Here is a 23,029-nt window from a genome sequence, read left to right on the forward strand (position 1 = left end):
TGTACAGCAAGGGCTTCCAGTTTCCACCGCGGGACAGAAAGGGAGCGCGGAAAGCCTCGTCGGGGTTTACCGAACAATACAGGGGCTTGGGGGAGTTGCAAAGGCACTTCACCCCCCAAAAAACTCAAGGGGGATACCCTTGAGGGATGGCTAACCGGCAGCGTGGATGCGGTCCGGCTGTTCTTTCGGGGTTTTTTTCTTGAAGAGCTCGAAGACGACGGGATTGCAAGCGCAAGAGGAAGCTACCGACCCTGTGTTGCGATGTCTCTGGCTCTCGCTAGAGAAAGCGGCGAATCTTCAAAAATTTAAGAACGGATCCTTAGTGTGAGAGAAGTATTTTAAAATTAAAATTTTGAAAGAACACACTAAGTGAATGCTGGATGTTGAAGGATTAAATTAAGGAATCCATCCCGGTGGAGGAGTTAAAATGGCAGTAGGATACAAAGTCGCAGGGGTAAAGGAAGGAATGCAGCCTCTAGCCTGACTGCGTGAGTACATAACAAAAGCCCACGGCAGCTTTTGTCGAGGCAAATAGACTTTTGAATTTGTAAAACAAAGCAACAGATTAAGGACTATCCAGAGACTTTGTTGTTCCCTCTCAGTGAGAGTGATAATTAGTAGATAGGTAGCCGTGTTGGTCTGCCATAGTCAAAATAAAAAAATTCCTTCCAGTAGCACCTTAAAGACCAACTAAGTTAGTTCTTGGTATGAGCTTTCGTGTGCATGCACACTTGTATCTGAAGAAGTGTGCATGCACACGAAAGCTCATACCAAGAACTAACTTAGTTGGTCTTTAAGGTGCTACTGGAAGGAATTTTTTTATAGTGATAATTAGAAAAGTAATAACCACAGAGCTGATTGAAAGACTAGTAGAAGTTTAATTTAAAAGAAAACAGGGAAAGCTTGGAAGCTGCGTTAAAAATAACAAAGTTACAGTAAAGACAAAAATAAGGGAAGATTGGCAGAAACGTCTCCTCTCTTTTAAATAAGAACTGTCTAAGAAAAAAGGTTATATTTGACTGCAATGATCTTGGGTTCTCTTTCGATCCTTACTGCTGAAAAACTGGACTTAAGTTAACCCCCTCTTTCCCGTTTTCTTTTTTGTTGTTTTTTTTCTCTCTGGGAAAGATTTACATTCAAGCGTTGGAGCTAGAAAAAACCAGAAATAATTGGAATGCGGAAAATATCACCCGATAAACCCTGGGAAAATTTGGAAAATAACTTTAAGTGTTTAAAACAGGGGGTTTTACACCCCAGTAGACTATAATTGGATATTTACAACATTTTGAATTGGACATTTACATTTTTTATGGACTTGAAAATATAAACAGGAAATGGGGACAGAATCCGGACCAGTGATTTGGTGACAGAGACTGGACCAGTGATCTCCTTTTCTTCAGGGACAGAGACTGAAACAGTGATTTCGTGATAGAGACCGGACCAGTGATTTTGTGACATGGGGATCTAATTGGTTTACAGGTCTGATTTAGATCATGGATTAAAGCCTGAATTATTAGCCTTACTAGACCTTGGATTAGGACATGGACTAAGTTATAGAATATCCTTTACACGTGATGGATTAAACCGGCAAGTGGTGGAAGATTAAAGAAATTAAAAGAAATCGGAACTGAATATTAATTAATTAATTAATTTTTAAAAAAGAAGAAGAAGGAACTACTGCTCTCCCATCAGAATCTACGTGGACTTTAGAAAACCACTTTAACAGGAATAATTCATATATAAGTAATAATTATTTGAGTCTTGGAGAAATTTACCAAACTTTCAGAGGGTGTTAAGGTTTTAAGGGATGGTTTGGGAAAACACAAACTATATTGTCATATACTATTAATAATACCCTAGGAGGGGGGAATCATTTGAAGAAAAACAAGAGCCTAAGGAAGGTACTAAGGTGTATAAACAAGACTTTAGGATTGCCAAGGTTGAGATATACTGGGATTATAAGTGAAGCTATTTTCTTTGATTTCTGGACATTTTATTATTCAACTGGATCTGTAACTGTATATTATAATAGTACATATTTTCTAGCAGACATTGGTGGTACTTGGAGATATTATGGTTGTACTTTAGGATACAGTTGAATTAATTGACTTCAAAGGTAACACTCTGTCTGAAAAAAATAGGAAATACAATAGAAAGTGATATAAAATAAATTGTAAGAATATAAAATAAGAAAAACAAAATCGCACGGGTGTAATAAGGTAAATTAAAGGAGAGTGGTTAAGACTTAGAAAAATAAGAATAACAAAAAAAAAAAGATTGTGCGCCCCTCAGGGGAGAGACAGAAAATTAACACAAGAAGAGGAAGTGGAAGAGGAAGGAGCAGTAGGTGGAGAAGAAGAGGGGGAGGAAGAAGAAGAGTTAATGGAGAAGAGGTAGACTAGAATATAAATTAAAGTCAAACAATATAATGTCGTTAAAGGTTGTGTCCTGGAATGTTAATGGTTTGAACGAAAAATCTAAAAGGAACAAAATTCAAAAGGTGTTAAAGAATAAAAATTATGATGTGATCTGTTTTCAGGAAACACACGTGGCAAAAAAACACAAACATATACTAGCAAATAAAAGGTTGGGGGTAGAGTTTGTTAATTCAGACACTAATAAAAAAAGAGGAGTTGTGATATACGTGAAGGAGAAATGGGACCCAATATTAATATGTAAGGACGATGAAGAAAGGATCTTAGGAGTACAAATCAACCATCAGGGAGAAAAGATTAACGTTATAAATGTCTATGCACCAAATATGAATAAAGCTGAATTCTTTAAAAAATTGGAACAAATGTTAACAGAATTGGAGGATCATAAGATGATTTTACTTGGAGATTTGAATGCCGTGCCAACACCTGAATTAGATAGAAGCGTGAAAAGAAGAAAACTTAAGCAGGGGAAATTACCAAGAACATTTAATAATCTGGTGGAAAATCTAGCTCTGATAGACATCTGGAGACATAAAAATCCAACAACGAAACAATATACACACCTGTCAGAACCACACCAAAGTTGGGCCAGGCTGGATCAAATATGGGTCTCAAGAGAATTAACATTAAGAGCACTTAAATGTGAAATCCAACCCAGAACTCTTTCAGATCATAGCTCAGTAACGTTGGAGATAAAAAGCAGATTACAAGGAACATACAGATGGAGAATGAACGATTATCTATTTGAAAATGAGGAAATAATTGAGAAGGCCAAAAGAACGTTGAAAGAATATTTTGAGATGAATTTAAATAAAGAGACTAATATAGAGATAGTTTGGGATGCCAGTAAGGCAGTGTTAAGAGGATTTTTAATTAATCAGAACAACCATAGGAAAAAGTTAAGAGAGCAAAAAAAAAAAGAAAAAAAAGAAATACTCAATCAATTAAGAGATTGCGAAAGAAAACTAGCAATAAACCCAACTGAGGAGCAGGTTAAACAAACTTATAGAATATTACAAACACAATACTCAAATTTAGTAGGCCAAGAAGTAGAATGGAGAATCAAGATATGGAAGCAAAAATTCTTTGAATCAGCAAATAAAACCGGAAAATTACTAGCGTGGCAATTACGAAAAAACAAAAAACAAAATATGATCAACAAATTAAGAATAGAAGAGCAAATTGTGGAAGAACCTAAGAAAATAAAGGAAAATTTCATCAAATTTTATGGAAAATTATACAAAAGAGAAAAAGAAGACTGCACAGAAATAAAGAAATATTTAGAAGAAAATAGACTAAAAGGATTAACAGAAGAAGAAATAACACGATTAAATAATCCTATAAAAATTGAAGAAATCCAGGATGCAATAAAAAGAATGAAATTAGGAAAGGCTCCAGGGCCTGATGGCCTTTCAGCTAAATACTACAAAGTTCTAGAGGAATATTTAGCCCCGGTGCTGTGCGAAGTAGCGAATAACATCTTAAGCGGCGGAAAGACACCAGACTCTTGGAAGGAAGCCTATATTACATTAATATCTAAGCCAGACACAGCTAAATTAGATATGAAAAACTACAGACCAATATCATTATTAAATAATGATTATAAATTATTTGCAGAAGTAATGGCCAACTGTCTTAAGAAATGTTTAAGAAACCTTATCCATACAGATCAAGTCGGATTCTTACCCAATAGACAATTAAAAGACAACATAAGACATATAATCAACATCATTGAATATCTAGAGGCCAAGAATGAAATACCTGTGGCACTAATTTTTATTGACGCCGAAAAGGCCTTCGATAATGTATCTTGGCAATTCCTTGTAAGATGTCTAGAAACAGTAGGGATAGAGGGCGCCTTCCTGGAAGGGGTAAAAGCTATTTACTCAAGCCAGAAAGCAAAATTGATTATTAATAATGATTTAACTGATTATTTTGAAATTTCAAAGGGTACGAGACAGGGGTGCCCTCTATCACCTCTTTTATTTATAATGATACTAGAAATTATAGCAAATAAGATAAGAACAACTCCAGAAATACGTGGAATTAAAATTGCAAAAAAAGAATACAAATTGAAAGCATACGCTGATGATCTGATGGTATCATTAGAAGATCCACAAAAAAGTGTCCATAAGGTGACAGAATTGTTAGAAGAATTTGGAAAGTTATCGGGTTTTAAGTTAAACAAATCAAAAACTAAAATGATGACGAAGAACATGGAAGAAGTTATGAAAAACCAGCTGGAGGCTAAAATTGGAATTAAAGCGGTAAAAAAAGGAAAATACCTGGGAATTTGGCTAACTATGAAGAACATAAATTTAATGACGGACAATTATGAAACAACCTGGAAAGAAATTAAAAAAGATTTAGATATATGGAACAGAATAAAATTATCATGGTCAGGAAGAATGGCCGCAATTAAGATGAATATACTTCCAAAGTTGTTATTTCTATTTCAAAATATTCCGGTGATAAGAGGAAACAAAGTATTTAAAGATTGGCAGAAAATTTTATCTAAATTCATTTGGCAGGGAAAAAGGCCTAGAATTAAATTTAAATTGCTTACAGATAGAAGAGAAAGAGGAGGTTTTGCGGTACCGAATTCGAAATTGTATTACGAGGCCTCATGCCTCTGTTGGATTAAAGAATGGATTGTAATAAAAAACACAGACCTATTAGATTTAGAAGGCTTTAACACCAGATTCGGTTGGCACGCATATTTGTGGCATAATAAAGCAAAAGTACATAAATAATTCTCCAGTCACATCATTAGAGGACCTCTGCTAGAGGTTTGGGAAAGAAATAAAAATTTTCTTGAAAGGAAAACTCCCTGGTGGTTATCACCAATAGATATCTTAACAATTAAAAAAACAAACATAGAAGGTAAGAGATGGACATATGAAGATTTATTGGTGAGAACAGAAAAAGGTTGGCAGATCAAAACGTATGAAGAACTAGGAAATAAATTAACGAGTTGGTTACAATTCCATCACATTAATGCACTGTGGACAGAAGATAAAAAGATTGGGATAAACGAAAAAAAATCAAGATTCCAGATAGAAATACTGGAAGGAAATTCAAAACTCTTATCAAAAATGTATAATCAACTGTTAGAATGGGATACTAAGGACGAGGAAATAAAAGAAGTTATGGTGAAATGGGTGATAGATCTGGGATATAATTTGGAATACGATAGTTGGATTAAGCTCTGGAATAAAGATATGAAGTTCACTGCTTGTGTTGCCTTAAGAGAAAACATGGAAAAAATGATATACAGATGGTACATCACCCCTGTAAAATTAGGAAAAATCTATAAGAATGGAGATAAAATGTGCTGGAGGTGTAAAAACAAGGAAGGTAGTTTTTACCACATGTGGTGGACTTGTGAAAAAATCAAGAACTTCTGGGAGCTCATTTATAATGAACTAAAAAAAATGTTTAAATATACTTTTGTTAAAAAACCTGATAATTTTCTTCTGGGAATGATTGGCAATGAAATTAAGAAAGAGGACTAGACCTTATTCCAGTACGCAACAACAGCTGCTAGAATTTTAATCGCCCAAAATTGGAAATCAATCAATATCCCAACGGTAAGAGATTGGCAAAGTAAATTATTTGAATATTCAGAATTGGCAAAATTAACACAAAAAAATAGAGACCAGAAAGAAACAAAGTTTATTAAAGAATGGAATAAATTCATAACCTATATTGAAGTAGATTTAAAAAATCCAAAGATCACAGTAGGCTTAATATAACCCTTTGACATACAAAAGTTTTAAAGAAAAACTGCGGGGAAAAATGTATTACATAACCCAAAACTGAGATGGAGGGAAGTCAATAATTTACATGTTTGTCTTTGTTTTGTTTCGTGGTTTTTTCTGCTTCTTATAATTAAGTTATGTTGTTCTTATTATTGGTTTTTTTCCCGTGAAGAATTTATTTTCTGTACATATGTGTGTATATGTGTGTATGAAAATTAATAAAGAGAAATCTAAAAAAAAAGAAAGATATTGCTGGACAGCAGCTATGCTGGGGCTGATGGGAGTCCAACAACATCTGGAGCGTGTGCTGAGCTAGGAAAGCCCTCTAACTGGGAAATTGCAGAGCAGTCCTACTTATTCCAAGGCAACCCTCCAACTTAATTGGGACTTGCTTCTAATTCAGGTTGCACAAACCTGCAACCTTAAAAAGCATTTGTAGAAGTCGCAGTCATCCTATGTTCTAGCTACACTTTGCTCCTAACTTCCTGAAAGTGGTTTCTCTAGCCTAGGCTGTGGTATCCCAGACAAAGGAAATAAACAGGGCAATATCCTAAACCACCACATATAACACAAAGATGTCTCTCACCTGGTCGTAGGTCAGAAGTCTCTGAAGCTCATTTTTAGTGATCAGATGACAGTGCTGGAAAAAAGCAAAGCAACCACAGCTACAGGCTAGCTCACGGGGGCGGGGGGCGGGGGGGCGGGGGGGCGGGGGGCAGCCTGCTGCCACTTCCTGCAATATGTAGTAAGACTGATAACTAGGATTGGGCAGTATGATCATATTAGGCTAGTGCTCTGTGAACTAGACTGGCTCTTGAACTGCTTCCAGGCCCAATTCAGAGCATCCCATTTGGCCTTTCAAGTGTTTCAAGGTTTGGGAAAAGGGTACCAGAAGAAGGCCCACTTATGTTTGCACTGCCTCTCCACTGACTAGAATCCCTTTCCCAGGGAACTCCTGCTCTTTCAAGTATGGCAGGGCCTTTTCAGTCATGGCACCCGACCTTTCAGAATAATCTCCCAAAGAGGTTCACCTGGCCCCTGATTTAATGTCCTTCCAGCAAAGACTTTTAGAATTTTCCCTGGTTCTTGAATTCATGGGCAGGGCGCTTGTGGCCCTCCAAACCCTGCTGTAGTACACAGGAACATAGGAAGCTACCTTATATTGAGGCAGACCATTGACCCATCAAGCTCAGGACTGACTACATGGACTGGCAGCAGCTTTCAGGCAGAGATCATGCCCAGCCCGATCTGCACACACTGGTGACTGAGCCTGGAACCTTCTCCATGCAAAATGGCCGCTCTGCTTTTGCGTTACTGCCCTTAACAAACTGCAACTCCCACCCCGATCACTGGAGAAGTTGCCTACATTTGCTATAATCTAATCTAATACATCTCTGCTACTCGGTTTATGTTGCTCTCTACTGGCTGCTCTAGAAGAAACCTTAGTGGTGCAGCTGCAGCAGCAGGGATCGCCGACACTGCACCCTCCTGGTGTTGCTGAAGTGGAACTCTCATTGCCAAGTGAATTTTTATTGTTTTCCTTACATATTCTTTTCCAACAAATTGTAATAGCACCATACATTTCCTTTGACTCTGCCGAGTCGCGACCCCCCTCCCTCCCCACAACTGGTATATTTATCCTCTTTCCATCACACACATCATTCTCAAATTAGTACTATTATACACTGGAGGTATTATGTCAGTCCTGCTAGTGTCTTGACCTCTTTACAATTCTTCTTTAAATATTCAATAAATTTACTCCAGTTATTTTGGTATCTTTGATCTTCCTGGTCCCGGATCCTCCCTGACAGTTTGGCAAGTTCTGCATATTCTGTCAACTTCGCCTGCCACTCCTGTATAGTTGGTATATCTTGTACTTTCCATCTTTGGGCCAGAAGGGTCCTCGCGGCAGCTGTAGCATACATGAACAAATTTTGATCTTCTATTTTAATTTCTGTTCCTATTAAGCCTAATAGACACGCTTCTGGTCTTTTGGGGAAAGTATATCTAAATATTTTTTTGAGTTCATTATAAATTGCTTCCCAATTTTTTTTTACCTTATCGCAGGTCCACCACATATGAAAATAGTCCCCATCTGCCTTTTTACATTTCCAACACTTTCTTTCTTTTTTCCTATACATTTTAGCTAATTTTACTGGCATCAAATGCCATCTATACATCATGTTTAGCAAGTTTTCCTTCAAAGCCATGCATCCTGTGAATCTCAAACCCTCCTTCCATAATCTTTTCCACGCATCCAGTTCAATGTTATGCCCAATATCAATTGCCCATTTAATCATTGATTCCTTTACTTCTTCATCTTTTGTATACCATTCTAGCAATAAGCTATACATTCTTGATAAAGTTTTATCTTTACAGTCTATTAACTCGAATTGGAATTTCGATTTTTTATCTTCGAACCCATTTCTCTTTTTGTCTTCCTTTAATAAATCACTGATCTGATGGTATTGCACCCACCCTGTTAACCTCTTTTCAATTTGGTCGTATGGTTTGAGCTTTATCCCTTGGGCTGTTTTCCTAGTAATATCCTCATATGTTATTCTTTCCCCTTCCATGTTTGCTTTTTTTGTTGTCAGCACCTCAATTGGTGATATCCACCACGGTGTCTTTCTTTCCAGGAGGTTTTTATTCCGATCCCATACTTCATATAAAGATTTCCTAATCACATGGTTTAGAAAACCTTTATGTACCTTTACTTTGTTGTACCATAGGTACGAATGCCAACCATATCTATTATCATGGCCCTCTAAATCTAATAGGTCGGTGTTTTCTAAGGTCAGCCAGTCTTTTAACCATACCAAGCACGAAGCTTCATAATATAAAGTCAGGTCTGGTAAATTAAAACCTCCTCTCTCTTTCTTATCTACTAGTATCTTCATTTTTATCCTTGGCCTTTTCCCCTGCCAAACAAACTTCGCTAAGTTTTTTTGCCAATCCTTAAATTGTCTTATCCCTTTTACCACTGGTATTGCTTGAAATAAAAATAACAGTCTAGGTAATATATTCATTTTTATCACAGAGATTCTGCCTAATAATGACAATTTTAATCTACTCCATATATCCATGTCTTTCTTAATTTCTTTCCATACCACCTCATAATTGTCCTTGTATAGGTTTATATTTTTTGTTGTCATCCAAATTCCTAAATATTTTATTTTTTTAGCTATCGCGATTCCTGAGTCTACTTGTAATTCTTCCATCTCTTCTTTCTTCAATTTTTTTGCTAGCATTTTCGTCTTGTTTTTGTTAAGTTTAAACCCTGATACCTTCCCAAACTCTTCCAATCTTTTTATTACCTCTTTCACACTTTGTCTTGGTTCTTCCAACGTTAAGACTAGATCATCTGCGAAGGCTCTTAACTTAAATTCTTTTCGTCCCACCTTAATGCCTCTGACTTCTGATGATTCTCTTAGCTTCTTATTCAAGATCTCTAGGACTGTAATAAATAGCAAAGGAGACAAAGGGCATCCCTGCCTAGTACCTTTAGTTATCTCAAAGTTATCTGATATGTTGTTGTTAATTATTAACTTTGCTTTTTGGTCCGAATAAATCATGCCAATACCTCTCAAAAAATTTTCACCAATTCCTAGTACTTTTAAGTTTTCTTTCATGAAATGCCAAGAAACATTATCAAACGCTTTTTCCGCGTCTATGAACAATAATACTGCCTGTTTCTCATTTCTAACTTCAAGATATTCAATTATATTTATCAGGTTTCTTACGTTGTCCCTTAGTTGCCTCCCCGGCAGAAAGCCTGTTTGGTCCTTGTGTATCACCTTATTTAACACCATTTTTAGTCTATTCGCTAGTATATCCGCAAATAGCTTATAATCGTTATTCAATAACGAAATTGGTCTGAAATTTTTTACATCTAATATATCCCCCTCTTTCTTCGGGATCAGTGTAATATAAGCTTCTTTCCAGGTGTTTGGCATCCTTCCTTCTCTTAAGACTTTATTCATTACTTCACTTAGAACAGGTGTCAGGCATTGCGATAATGTTTTATAATACTTTGCTGAGATACCGTCCGGTCCTGGGGCCTTCCCTATTTTCATTCTTTTTATTGCCTTCGTGACCTCTTGTTCTGTTATCTCCTGGTTAAGCATTCTTTTTTCTTCTTCTGAGATTTGATGTAGTTTATGGTCATGGATATACTTTTCTATTCTCTTATTGTCTTCTTTATCTTTCCTATAAAGATCTCTATAGAATCTCTGAAATACTTTTCTAATTTCTTTTGGGTCCTCAATCATTTTATCCCCATCTTTTATTTTACAAATTGTGTTCTGTTTTTGTCTTGCTTTTATTTGCCAAGCCAAGAATCTCCCAACTTTGTTGGCCGACTCAAATTTTTTTTGTCTCATGGTTTTTATTTTCCATTCGATCTCCTGTCCCACCACCATGGAGAACTGAGACTGCAACATTTTTATATTTCGTTTTATTATTTCATCTTTAGGTTTTGTTATTAGCTGTTTTTCGTTCTCGATGAGCTGGGACAGGATTTCCTCTTTCTTCTTCTCTCTCCCTCTTTTCTGGAAGCTGTTTTTTTTTGAATCAGGAAACCCCTTATCACCGCTTTGCTCGCGTCCCAGACTGTTTCAATTGGTGTTTCTTTGTTTAGATTCCATTTAAAATAGTCTGTTATTGTCTCTTTCGCAGTTTCCACTACCCTCTGGTCATTAAATAAGCTCTCATTCATTCTCCATCTATGTGTAGAAGGGTCCTTTCCTTTAATTCCATATATAGCGGATTATGATCTGACAGGGTTCTTGGGAGGATTTCAATTCTAGTTACTCTTGGTGTTAGAATCTTAGAGACCCAGATCTGATCTATTCTGCTGAAGCTTTGGTTTGGTTCAGAGTGGAATGAAAATTGTCTTACTGTTGGGTTCCTTAATCTCCAGATGTCAATTACTCCCAATGTATTGGCCATATCAAAGAAGGCCTTCGGGAGTTTGCCTTCATATGTATTTCGCCTCTTTGTTAATTTATCTAAGTCCGGTACCACTACTCCATTAAAGTCTCCCAGTAATATCAATTTCTGATTTAAATACTCTAACATTATTTCATTCAACTTTGTATAAAATTCAGCTTTCTTATCGTTTGGAGCATAGATCCCCACAATCAGCCATTTTCCCCCTTGAAACCCAATTTGTACAATCAATATTCTTCCCTCATCCTCCTTAAAAATTAATTTTGGGCCATGCTTCTCTTTTACATATATTACCACACCTCTCTTTTTGTTTGAATCTGACGCGATAAACTCTTGGCCCAGTTTTTTATTGCTTAAAATTCTTTTATGCTTTTTTGCTACATGCGTTTCTTGCAGGCATATGATATCTAGGTTTCGTTTAATCAAAACATGGTTAACTTTTCGTCTCTTGTTTAAATTGTTCATCCCATTAACATTCCAGGAAAATACTTTCAGATTCATTATTTCTTTTATCTACGAGTACCCACTCAGTTGCGCTAAATTTACTGTTCTTTGTTGTTGTCTTCTTCTTCTGATTCCTCTCTCTCTTCTTCTTGTTCCTCCTCTTCTTCCTGACGTTGTTCTTCTTTCTCCTTTTCCTTTCCGTCCTCTTTCTGATCCTGTCTTGGTTTTATTTTCCCTGTCCTCCCTAGCTCTTTGTCATATCTTCTGAAGAATTTTTCTAGCTCTTGGGGGCTAGTTAGTTTGAATCTTTTATCTTTAAAGTAAAAGGAGATTCCTTCTGGGAATTCCCATCTATGCTGAATTCCATTCCTTTTCAGTAGACTCACCATTTCTTTATAAATTCCCCTTCGTTTCAGAAAACTGGCAGGGATCTCCCTAAAAATCAAGATTTTCACTCCATCTATGCATAGATTTTTGTTGTAATTCAGTCTCAGTATTTCATTTCTTATATCCAATGAGTTAAACATGACTAGACCGTCTCCAGGAAGCTTTTTTGCCCTTGCCTTCGCTGATCTAACCTTTATTCTAAAGACATTCATTATCATTGGGCCAATATCTTCTTCTCTTAGTTCCATCCACCCAGCCAGTTCTCTTATTATTTTATCTCTTATATTCTCATTTGGCGTCTCCAGGAGACCCCTGAATTTCAAATTTCACTCTTTTTGACGCATCTCCAAAGTAGATAGATTATCCAACATCTCCTCCTGTGCCCTATTCATTTCTGTAATTTCTCCTCTAATTTGTTCTGTCTGTCTTTTTACTTCCTTTAGATCTTTCTGATTGCGTTTGTTTGAATCCTCTACCACCTTAGTTCTTACTTCCAAGTCTTTTACCTTCCCTGTCAACTCTCCCACCACCATTTCCAGTTTTTTGTCTAAGGCTTCCTGGACCTCCAATAATTTTCTCTCTATATATTGCTCATTCTGCTTAAACTCTTTTCTTATTTCCCCCAGTAAGCTCTCATATTCCTTGTTTTCTTTTCCATTTTCTTGCCTAGATGGGCGTCTCTCTGCTGGGGTCCCTATTCACTTTTTCCCATTTTTCCTGGACATCTTAAATATATATTATACAAAAATTTAGATCTTATATATATATATCACACAAAGTCAGTCCACACGATGTTTCAGCCAGCCACCAGGGGGAGCACTTTCCTGCCTTCTTTGCTTTTAGAATGTAATTTTTTAGCTCCCCTCACGGTGGCAGTCCCTAATCCACACGCTGTATCTGTTGTAATTGCAGAGTCCTTTACACAGCGGAATGATGAGCAGTACGTGCCACATGCTTAACGTTGCTTTATTTTCAGTTCAATGTTGAGAGATTACAAACATGCATCTTGCCTCTGCCGGAGCAGAGAAGCAACCGTCCTTCTCCTCGGAACAAAGAACACCGAGAGAACTAGTGAAAAACAGGAAACCAGTGTACGTCACATCCAGTCTCCCATTCCCGTGGGAAACCCAACAGTACTCTGACTGTGGAATGTAAACATTGTCTTGTGACAAGCACTTCGCTGCACAGTGAAGAGAGCAGAAACCAACATCCTCCCCCTTTCTGTGAACATCACTGGGCAGCGTGTTCGTACAATATCAGTACAAACCCAATTTCTGTACATAGGTACAGTGTTGATCCCTTGATACAATCTTGGACAATACATCAGCAGGAATTTCATTACCTGGCATATAGGACACCGTTATGAGTCCCTTCTGAATATGTTCCCTAGCATGTTGCAACTTCAATTGCAAGTGCTTCGTGCTTTGCTTACAACCTTCTGAATTCAGCAAAGCCAAACATGCTTTGTTGTCCTGGTAAACCTGGATTGGACATTTGACAGGAATTTTCATGTCTTTGCACAATTGTAACAACCATTCACAATCCTTAAGTGAATAAGACAGTGCATTCAGTTCAGCTTCACAAGTACTTAAGCTAATTGTTGTTTGCTTCTTGCATGACCAATCAAATAGACCCTGATTGTACATGTAGCAAACTCCAGACGTACTTTTCCTGTCTGTAGTGTCACTTCCAAAACTTGCATCTGCAAAAATATCAAGACCACCAGACTTCTGCTTGTTAAATCTCAGTCTGTAATGCATAGTGCCTTTCAAATAGCGTGCTATGCGTTTCAGAGCTTTCCAATCCTTAACAGTAGGATTGCTAACTTGTCTGCTTAGCAAATTACAGCTAACAGCAATGTCAGGTCTTGAACATCTGGCAATGAAGTTTAGCTTGCCTAGCACACTTCTGTACAGTGTAGTGTCAGAAAATGCTTCTTCAGTGTCTTCTACCTGATAACCTGTTGTCATCGGTGTGTCTACAGGGTTAGCATCCATCAGGTTCAGTTTGTTTAACACATCAGCAATTTTCCGTGACTGGTGTACTAGAATGTTACCACTTTGATCTCTCTCTATTTCCAGAGATAGGTAGTTGTTTACCTCACCAAGATCTTTCATGTCAAAGTGCTCTTTCAGTTGAGCTAGGGCGTTATTGTACATTGTGACATCTTTCCAAAAGAATAAAATATCATCAACATAAAACAAACAATACAGCTTCTTTTGCCCCTCCTCTTTGACAAATACACATGGATCAGCTTTCCCTTGCTGAAAACCTAGAGAAAACAATGCTTCAGTGAGTTTTGTGTGCCAACACCGTGCACTTTGTTTGAGACCATAAAGGGACTTCTTTAGAGCACAAACAAATCCCTGTTTTACCTGTACGCCATCAGGTGGAAGCATATAAAGTGATTCACCTAGAGATCCGTACAAAAATGCTGTATTCACATCGTGGTGACTAACGTGTAGATTCTCCTCTGCAGCTAGCTTGAGCATAAGCCTAATGCTCTCATACCTCACAGTGGGTGAGTAGGTCTCGTGATAGTCTTCACCTGGTACCTGTGCAAAACCTCTGGCTACCAATCTGGCTTTGTGTCTGACTATCTTGCCATTTTGATCTGTCTTCGCTTTGAAGACCCATTTGCTTCCAAGCAGTTTCATTCCTGGAACTACTGGAACTAGCTCCCATGTTTTGTTCCTTTCTAAGGAATCAAGCTCAGCCTTCATAGCATTTAACCATGGCTCAGCTTCCTTTGAATCCAAATCCTGGATTTCTTGGAAACTTGAAGGTTCAAATACCTTCTTGGAGTTTTTAACAGCTGCTACTGCTGTCTTAGCATATTCATCAGCAAATCTCTTTGGAGGTCTGCCTTTTGTGGCTCTTTGTGACCTGCGAATCAGCCTTAAGTCCTCAACACTTTCCTCTTCCTTCTTAGGAGAAAAGTGGCCTATTGTGAACAATGGTTCTTCCAATTCTTGATCAGAACTTTCAGAGGGTCGCATAGAGGCTTTCGCACTCTTGAAATCCTCTGAATCATCCGATTCAGTTTCAGACTCAGAACCTTCATCTGTGGGTGTGGGTTGTTGCTTTTGCTGTTGCTTATCCTCAGTCTCATCACTGTCATCAGGATAACATCGGAAAATTCCCACATTCTCCCCCCACTTGGCATTGTACTCAACACTTCTTGTGAGCTTAATTGTCTTGGAGTCAGTCATCATTATTCTGTAAGAACCTTTCTGATAACCTAGAAAGATACCATGCAATCCACATTTGCCTAACTTGGAGCCTTGTGGTGTGTGAACCCACATGTCAGAACCAAAAATTCTCATGTGTTTGATGTACGGTTTCTTGCCAAACATCTTCTCATAGGGGGTACAACCAATCGCTGAAGATAACCTGCGATTGTAACTGTAAACAAAACATGAGAGAGATTCAGCCCAATAACTCTCTGGTAGATTGGCATCATGCAGCAAGGTTTTTAAGCCTTGAAGCAATGTCTGATTTGCCCTTTCGCAAAGTCCATTCTGCCATGGCGAGCGAGGACTGGACAAATCGTGTTGAATTCCTTTCTCAGTCAGAAAAGCTCCAAACTGCTGAGAAGTGAATTCTCCCCCACGATTAGTGAAAAGAGTCTTTATCTTCTTACCATGCACATTTTCCAACCAAGCACAGAATTCCTTAAACCTTGGAAAAGCCTCTGATTTCTGCTTGAGATTATACACATAAATATACCTGGAAAATGCATCAATGAGAACCATGAAGTACCTATTTCCACCCAAAGAGGGTGATAGTGGACCAACTAAATCAGCATGAACAACCTGGTATGGTTCTGTAGCTTGCCTACTAGACACCTTACCTTTCGCAGCCATTTTCACCTTGTGTGCTGCGCATGCCTTGCACTTCATGTGGTACCTGCAGGGTTTAATAGTCATACCTTCAACCAAGGCAGGCATTTTAGATACTGCCTCAAAATGCAAATGACCAAATTTCCTGTGAAAATCGTGAATACATCCTGCATGCAAACTTTTGTTAGAACCTGCAATGCAACAAGTCTCATTCTGCACCACATCATCATAATACAAAACAAACAAACGATCAACACATTCAGCATGCAATACATAATCGTCTTTCTTTGTGATGGTGCATTTCTTGTTCTTGAAGGAAACGTCAATGTTCCGTTCATTCAGCTGCATAACACTGAGTAGATTGTGTGTGGCATCTGGTACGTAAAGCACATCTTGTATCGATAAGTCCAAACTGTGAAGAACAACAGTTCCATAGCCTTGACTGGGGATCGTGTGGTCATCCGCCTGGTGAATCGCACCTTCCTGCGGTGTAAAAGACACGAACAGTCGCTTATCGTTGCACATGTGGTGGGTAGCTGCTGAATCAACAACGCGAAGAAAGATCTAGACGTCTTCTGGACCTTTGCAACGTTTGGAGTGAAGCGTGAGACCATTGCCTTGTGCTGCGTTGTCCTGGAGACCGGACCTTTTCCTTTGCTTTGGCCTTTTCCACGCGATGAACTTCTGCTGCGCTGCTCTGTCTTGGCCCTGGGAGATCTGCATTCCCTCTTCATATGGCCTAGACGTCCACACGAGTAGCATTTCACTGCCTTCAAAGCTTTGGCGCCCTCTGGTGGTTCCACTGCACTCTGGGATGACGTCTGTGAAGACTCCCCCTTACCCATGCAGCTAGCACCTCGGCGATCTGCTTCATTCTGAATCACGGCAGTAACATAGGCTACTGTGAGCTGAGCAGTTGGCTGAACAGCAATCTGAGTGGCAACGGACTCCCAACTTGGACCCAAAGAATGTAGTATCATGAAGGAATACACAGCCTCTGGAAAGGTGAGTCCTCTCTGTTGCAGCTCGTGTCTCAGATTCTGCATTTCCATCAGATGTGTATGCACATCTCCACCTTCAGCAAGAGCCATACCATGCAGCTTGGCAAAATAGTACATTGAGGAACCAGCTTCTGTCCTCAAGTGAGCCTCTCTTAAAGTGTCCCAAATTTCTCTGGCTGTGGTCTTATCACGCAACAGACAGAGCTCTTCTGGGGATGCTATCAACGTAAGAGTTCCCATCGCTTTGGAATCTTTAGTTTTCCATTCGTCTGTAATTGGAGCTGGGGGGTTGTCTGTAATAACATTAAACAGACCTTCTTTCCGCAGAATAGCCTCTGCATAGAGTACCCAGTCCGCATAGTTTTTCTTATTGAGCTTAGGAATCCCAAAAGCATCAGCCAGCTTTGCATTAGCCATCATTGCTGCTTTAAACAAGCTGCGTCTGTGTACAGCTGCTTCCAAAAGCACTTGTAAAAGTACTTTCGGTTTTCAAGCCTCCCAAGCCTATGAGCTTGTGCCTTAGAGGCTTTGCCTGTATCACGGCAAAACGGCTTCAAAAGTTCAAAGTCCAGCCATAAAGTTGGCAGGCTGCCCGGAGCATGAGCACATACCTCTCATCAATCAAACTCGACGCGCAGAGCAGATAACGCCGATCCGTTTCTCTGTCCCTCTGCCGGCATTCTGACTCGGCTTCTGGAGTCCATCCTTCAGTTTGATTGCGTCTTTCTGGGCCCGGAACCAAAAATGTTGTAATTGCAGAGTCCTTTACACAGCGGAATGATGAGCAGTACGTGCCACATGCTTAACGTTGCTTTATTTTCAGTTCAATGTTGAGAGATTACAAACATGCATCTTGCCTCTGCGGGAGCAGAGAAGCAACCGTCCTTCTCCTCGGAACAAAGAACACCGAGAGAACTAGTGAAAAACAGGAAACCAGTGTACGTCACATCCAGTCTCCCATTCCCGTGGGAAAACCCAACAGTACTCTGATTGTGGAATGTAAACATTGTCTTGTGACAAGCACTTCGCTGCACAGTGAAGAGAGCAGAAACCAACAGTATCTTCACTCCCAGCACGTCCGTCACTTCTATCCCTCCTCTCCCCACGTCCTCCAGCACACAGGAGGCAGCAGGGAAGTCCGAGAGTCTTCAGACAAATATTCCAAAGGGCAAAAGGTAATAGTTTATTTGTTATCCCCCGTGTGTTTTCTTCTCTTCTTCTATCAGTCCATAAGGTTGTTTCAAACCACGTACGGATTGTGTAAGGCTCCCAAGTTCCCGAAGCGTAATTTCCGGCTACTTCTTCCTCCCGATGACGGGGGGGAGGGGGGAGATTAAACCCCCCTTGTTTTCTTTGTTCCTTTAATATTGGTCTTGGCCCCCTCAAGAAACTGCTAAGAGTTAGTGTAGAAGCCTACCGTCGGGGTTTCTCCTTGCTTTCTCTTTGAGTCTGCGGTCCAAATCTTTTTGTAAGTCCAGTATAGCTGCGACCCTCTTCACTTAAAATGGAGGAGTGCGGTGGATTATTTAGTGATTTGCCTCTGTCCGACAGAGACCCGTCCCAAGCCGATCAAAAGACACCTACAGAACTCTCATGAGCCCCAGTCAGCAAGGCCAATTCTTTTATTTTTTATTTTTATAATAATTGTCAGGGCTGCTACCCAGTCCCAGCTCACATAGGACCACGTTAGCCAGCGTTCACGTTAAAAGAGTCTTTATTGGGTTACAGGCTCCATTTCCAAACTGCAATGTGCAGCCCCACGTCTTCTATGTCAGACCGGCGAAGACCCGTCTGAGTCTCCGCCTCTAGCACACCAGCTTAATACCCTAGCCTTGCTCCACCTCCTGCGCCTTTCCTTCCGTCTCTGGGTCCTTCTGCCCCCCGTGGTCTCTTCTTTCCTACTCTCTTCTGACGCGGACCCCCCTGACCCTTCCGCCTCCTTGCGGCGGGCTTTGGGACCTGGCTCACTCTCCGGGCTGCTTACTGCGCCAGCTTCCGCTGCATTTGAACTTGGCGCGCGCGCCCAACTCTCTACCTTCCTCTTGATCGTTTCATCGCTCCCGGAGGTGGGCGTGACTACTCCTGACTCATGCCCTCCCTCCTGCTGAAAGCCTCCGGAACCCGATGTCTGGTCTCCTTTCTCCCCGCTGCTCCCGGCTGGGCACGTGGGTCCCGATCTCCAACTGCTGCTCTCTGATCCCTCTCTGGACCCTTCTTCCTGGGGTGTCCCCCTGCTTTCCCCCCTTGCTCTGACCACTGGCGCTCCCTTCTGGGAATCCTCGGACTCACTGGACAGGCTCGGTGATCTCGGGTCGTCATCACCACTCATCCTTCCTTCGTATTCCTCCCCCTCGCTCTCTGTCTCCTCCCTTCTCTGCGTCTCTGCTCCTGAACCCCTGACATCCATCCCCCCCTCGAAGCCCCCCCTTCCCCCTCCCCGCTTTCAGGTGTGGGTGCTGGGTGCTCCATCAGCACGGGAGTGAATGCCGGATACAGTTCGCTCCCCGTCGCTGGCCGCCAACTGAAGACCTCCGAGTCTTCCTCCTCGCGTTCGTCAACGTTGATCTGTTCCGCCTCCATTTCAGTGCCGCCGTGCTCGAACCCAAGATCCTCCCCGAACACGTCCATGTCAGTCTCTGCGTCGGTCGCTCGACCTGGCATCTCCAACCACCTCCTGCGCCACTGCTCCTCTGGGCGATCGTCCCACCAATACGAGGTGTCTGACGCCGAACCCTCCGGTGACCCCTCTGGGGAACGGGTGCCCGGTGCGGGCTCCCCGTCCGAGTCGAATCCATGGAACGTGCTGGAGGAAAGTGTGGGCGTGAACAACCAGTCGTCGAAGAAGCCTGCTGGCATGGGTCTGTGTGGGAAAAGGGCATGAAACTCGTCCTTGAGCAGGGGTTCCTCCAAAGCGTAGTCTGGCACCCAGCTATTAGCACTGGCCCGGGTGCCCTCTCTGGCTAGGAGGTATTCTACTCCCTCTTCCCCCCATCTGGAGTCCAAAATCTCCGTGACTTCGTTGATGGGGTCCTGCTGTGGCAATCTCCCCGCCTCCGTCCGCTCCTGAGACGGACTCGGTGCTGTTCCTGGTTCCTGGAATCTGTGAGGTGCCTTGTAGGGAGTGAGCACCGACCTGTGGAACACCGGATGCATCCTGGAACCCTCCGGCAGCACCAGCCGGAAAGCTACTGGGTTGATCTGTGCTTCGACTTGGTATGGACCGAGTTGCTTGTGCCCCAACTTCTTCTTGGCTAACGATCTGGTCGGCACTGCGTGGGCTGCCAACCAGACCCAGTCTCCCACTCGGATCTCTTCGCCAACCCACCTGTGCTTGTCAGCTTGCACCTTGTATGCGTGCTTCGCTAGCTCCAGCTGCCGTCGGAGTTGATCGTGGACCTCCTGCAACTCAGACGCGAAAGCGTCCGCCGTCTGCGGTTCCCCTTCCCCCACTCTCTCCAGTCCCGGGAAGGTTCTGGGATTCCTCCCATTGTTGGCGAAGAACGGCGTCACCCCTGTGGACACGTGCTTCGTGTTGTTGTAGGCGAACTCGGCGAGCGGCAGGTAATCCACCCACGTCGCAGGCTGTTGATTGGCATAGCATCTCAGGTACTGCTGCATGATGGCATTGACCCTCTCCGCTTGCCCGTTGGTCTGCGGGTGTCTCGCTGATGTCAGGTTGATCTTGACGTTCAGGAAGCCCATCAGCTTCTGCCAGAAATTCGAGATGAACTGGCGTCCGCGGTCGGACAGTATAGACCGCGGCAGACCATGCACTTTGAACACGTGATCTATGAACAGTTTGGCTGTTTGTTCCGCCGTGGCCACCTTCGCACACGGTATGAAATGTGCCATCTTGGTGAACAAGTCCACCACCACTAGTACAGCTGTCTTGCCTCTCGAGCTGGGTAGATCCGTGACAAAGTCCAGGGCCACCCTCTCCCTCCTGTCTGGGCAGGATGCAGTGCTCGGCACAATAAGAAGAGCCGAAGATCAGCTGTCGCTGGTACCAAGCCAGTGTCGGACTGTGCCTGTCCAGCCAACTCATGCCCAACACAATGGGCGTGTCCGACAGTCGGGTGACATTAAAACTGATGACTTCCCTGTGGTTACCAAGTCGCATCACCATTGACGGCGTCTGCTTCACCACCTGCCCCCCCAGCAACTCTCTGCCATCCACTGTGACGACTTGCAGGGGCAGAGTGGCAGGCAGTAGCTGTATAGCGTGCTGCTCCACAAAATCCTGCGCTATAAAGTCTGCATTGCTTCCAGAATCCACAGAAAGTGGCACGTCTATAGTGATGCCATTGGGTAGCTGGAGAGATGCGGTGAGCTGCACTACTGGTTTGGGTGGGAGGGGGTCTGTGGGTTGCAAGATCGCTGGGGACTGCTTCACTGATTCGTCTGGCTGGGCCCCAGTGCCTCTGCCTCCAGCCAGACATCGTCGTTTCCCTGCTGGGGTTCGCTGTGCTGCGTGGCTGCTATCACCATTGCAGAGGCTGCAGTGTGCTTGGAGTTCCTCTGGGGACACTCTCTCGCCAAGTGTTGAGGGCTGTCGCAGATGTAACACTTCCGGTTCCCTCTAGGAGGCTTAGTCTTGACTGCTCCCGGTGCTGGGGCTCTGGTAGCTGACTGAGCCCTGGCGCCTCCCACCTCCATAGGTTCCACTCCCCCTCCTGGCGGAGGTGTGGATTGCGCACGCGCTGCTTCCCTGGGAACGAAAGAGAAACTTCTCGCTGCTTCGCGCCCTCCACGTCCTTCGTCTCTGCACCATGGACGTTCTTCCAGCCTCACCCCCACAGTCAGCGCCCTTTGGACCACCTCTTGCGTGCTCCGGGGCCTCTCCCCCCTCGCAATTTCGTCTTTAACAGCACTGCTCAGACCCTCCCAGAACAGGTCTCTGACTGGAGGTGAATCCCGGTCCCATTCCAAGGCACTGACCAGCGCAAAAAAGCGGGCGTGATACTGCCGTACGCTCGCCCTCCCTTGTCTCAGTCCATGTATCTCCCGTCGAGCAAGATCCACGTCAATGGTAGATAAAAAACACGCATCCATCGCTTTGATAAAGGCATCTGCACTCTGAAGCGCCGGATCTTTATCCCTCCACAAATTGCGCAGCCACGCTTTAGCATCCCCATGCAAATGGGATAGTATAAACCCCACTTTCTCTTCCTCATCTCTAAAGTCTTTTGCCAGCAGTTGCAGTGCGCACATTACGTCTGCTCGAAAATTGGGGTACTGTTGCAAATTCCCATCGAAGTGAGCCACAAGCCCTCCTGCTCTCCGTGCCAACCCAACCCCCTCCGGTCTGGGTCCCGGTTGCCCTTGCTTAACCAACGCTTCAAACCTGGCGTGGAGATCTCTGTAGGCGGCCGCAGCATCCTGCTCCCTTTTCTTGGATGCCAGTACCTCTGCGTTCAATTGGGTCACTGCCTGTTGCAGCGCTGAAATTTTTTCTGCTTCCGTCATCTCTGCCAACCTTTGTGAGCTTGCTCCCAAACACCAATTTCCTCCTCTCGCTGCTTCTGCCTCCGCTGCGAGGTTTCAGGTGTCCGAAGCTATGTAGAGACGGGTCTTACTGTCAGGGCTGCTACCCAGTCCCAGCTCACATAGGACCACGTTAGCCAGCGTTCACGTTAAAAGAGTCTTTATTGGGTTACAGGCTCCATTTCCAAACTGCAATGTGCAGCCCCACGTCTTCTATGTCAGACCGGCGAAGACCCGTCTGAGTCTCCGCCTCTAGCACACCAGCTTAATACCCTAGCCTTGCTCCACCTCCTGCGCCTTTCCTTCCGTCTCTGGGTCCTTCTGCCCCCCGTGGTCTCTTCTTTCCTACTCTCTTCTGACGCGGACCCCCCTGACCCTTCCGCCTCCTTGCGGCGGGCTTTGGGACCTGGCTCACTCTCCGGGCTGCTTACTGCGCCAGCTTCCGCTGCATTTGAACTTGGCGCGCGCGCCCAACTCTCTACCTTCCTCTTGATCGTTTCGTCGCTCCCGGAGGTGGGCGTGACTACTCCTGACTCATGCCCTCCCTCCTGCTGAAAGCCTCCGGAACCCGATGTCTGGTCCCCTTTCTCCCCGCTGCTCCCGGCTGGGCACGTGGGTCCCGATCTCCAACTGCTGCTCTCTGATCCCTCTCTGGACCCTTCTTCCTGGGGTGTCCCCCTGCTTTCCCCCCTTGCTCTGACCGCTGGCGCTCCCTTCTGGGAATC

At 42.9% G+C, this 23,029-nt stretch overlaps 1 protein-coding gene across 1 annotated transcript in view; it reads right to left on the minus strand.

Moving 5' to 3' along the window:
* The window catches only part of LOC309523277 (inositol polyphosphate 5-phosphatase OCRL-like), a gene marked incomplete at both ends in the record, with an annotated part of 49,485 nt that overhangs the window by 8,463 nt on the left and 17,993 nt on the right, over positions 1–23,029 (minus strand). The window contains one exon of the mRNA XM_082207062.1: positions 6,783–6,836. Within this exon, the coding sequence (XP_082063188.1) occupies positions 6,783–6,836 (54 nt within the window). The remainder of the gene's footprint in view (positions 1–6,782; positions 6,837–23,029) is intronic.

This window comes from Podarcis vaucheri (assembly GCF_965113315.1).
Source record: "Podarcis vaucheri genome assembly, chromosome: W".
Classification (NCBI taxonomy): Eukaryota; Metazoa; Chordata; class Lepidosauria; order Squamata; family Lacertidae; genus Podarcis; species Podarcis vaucheri.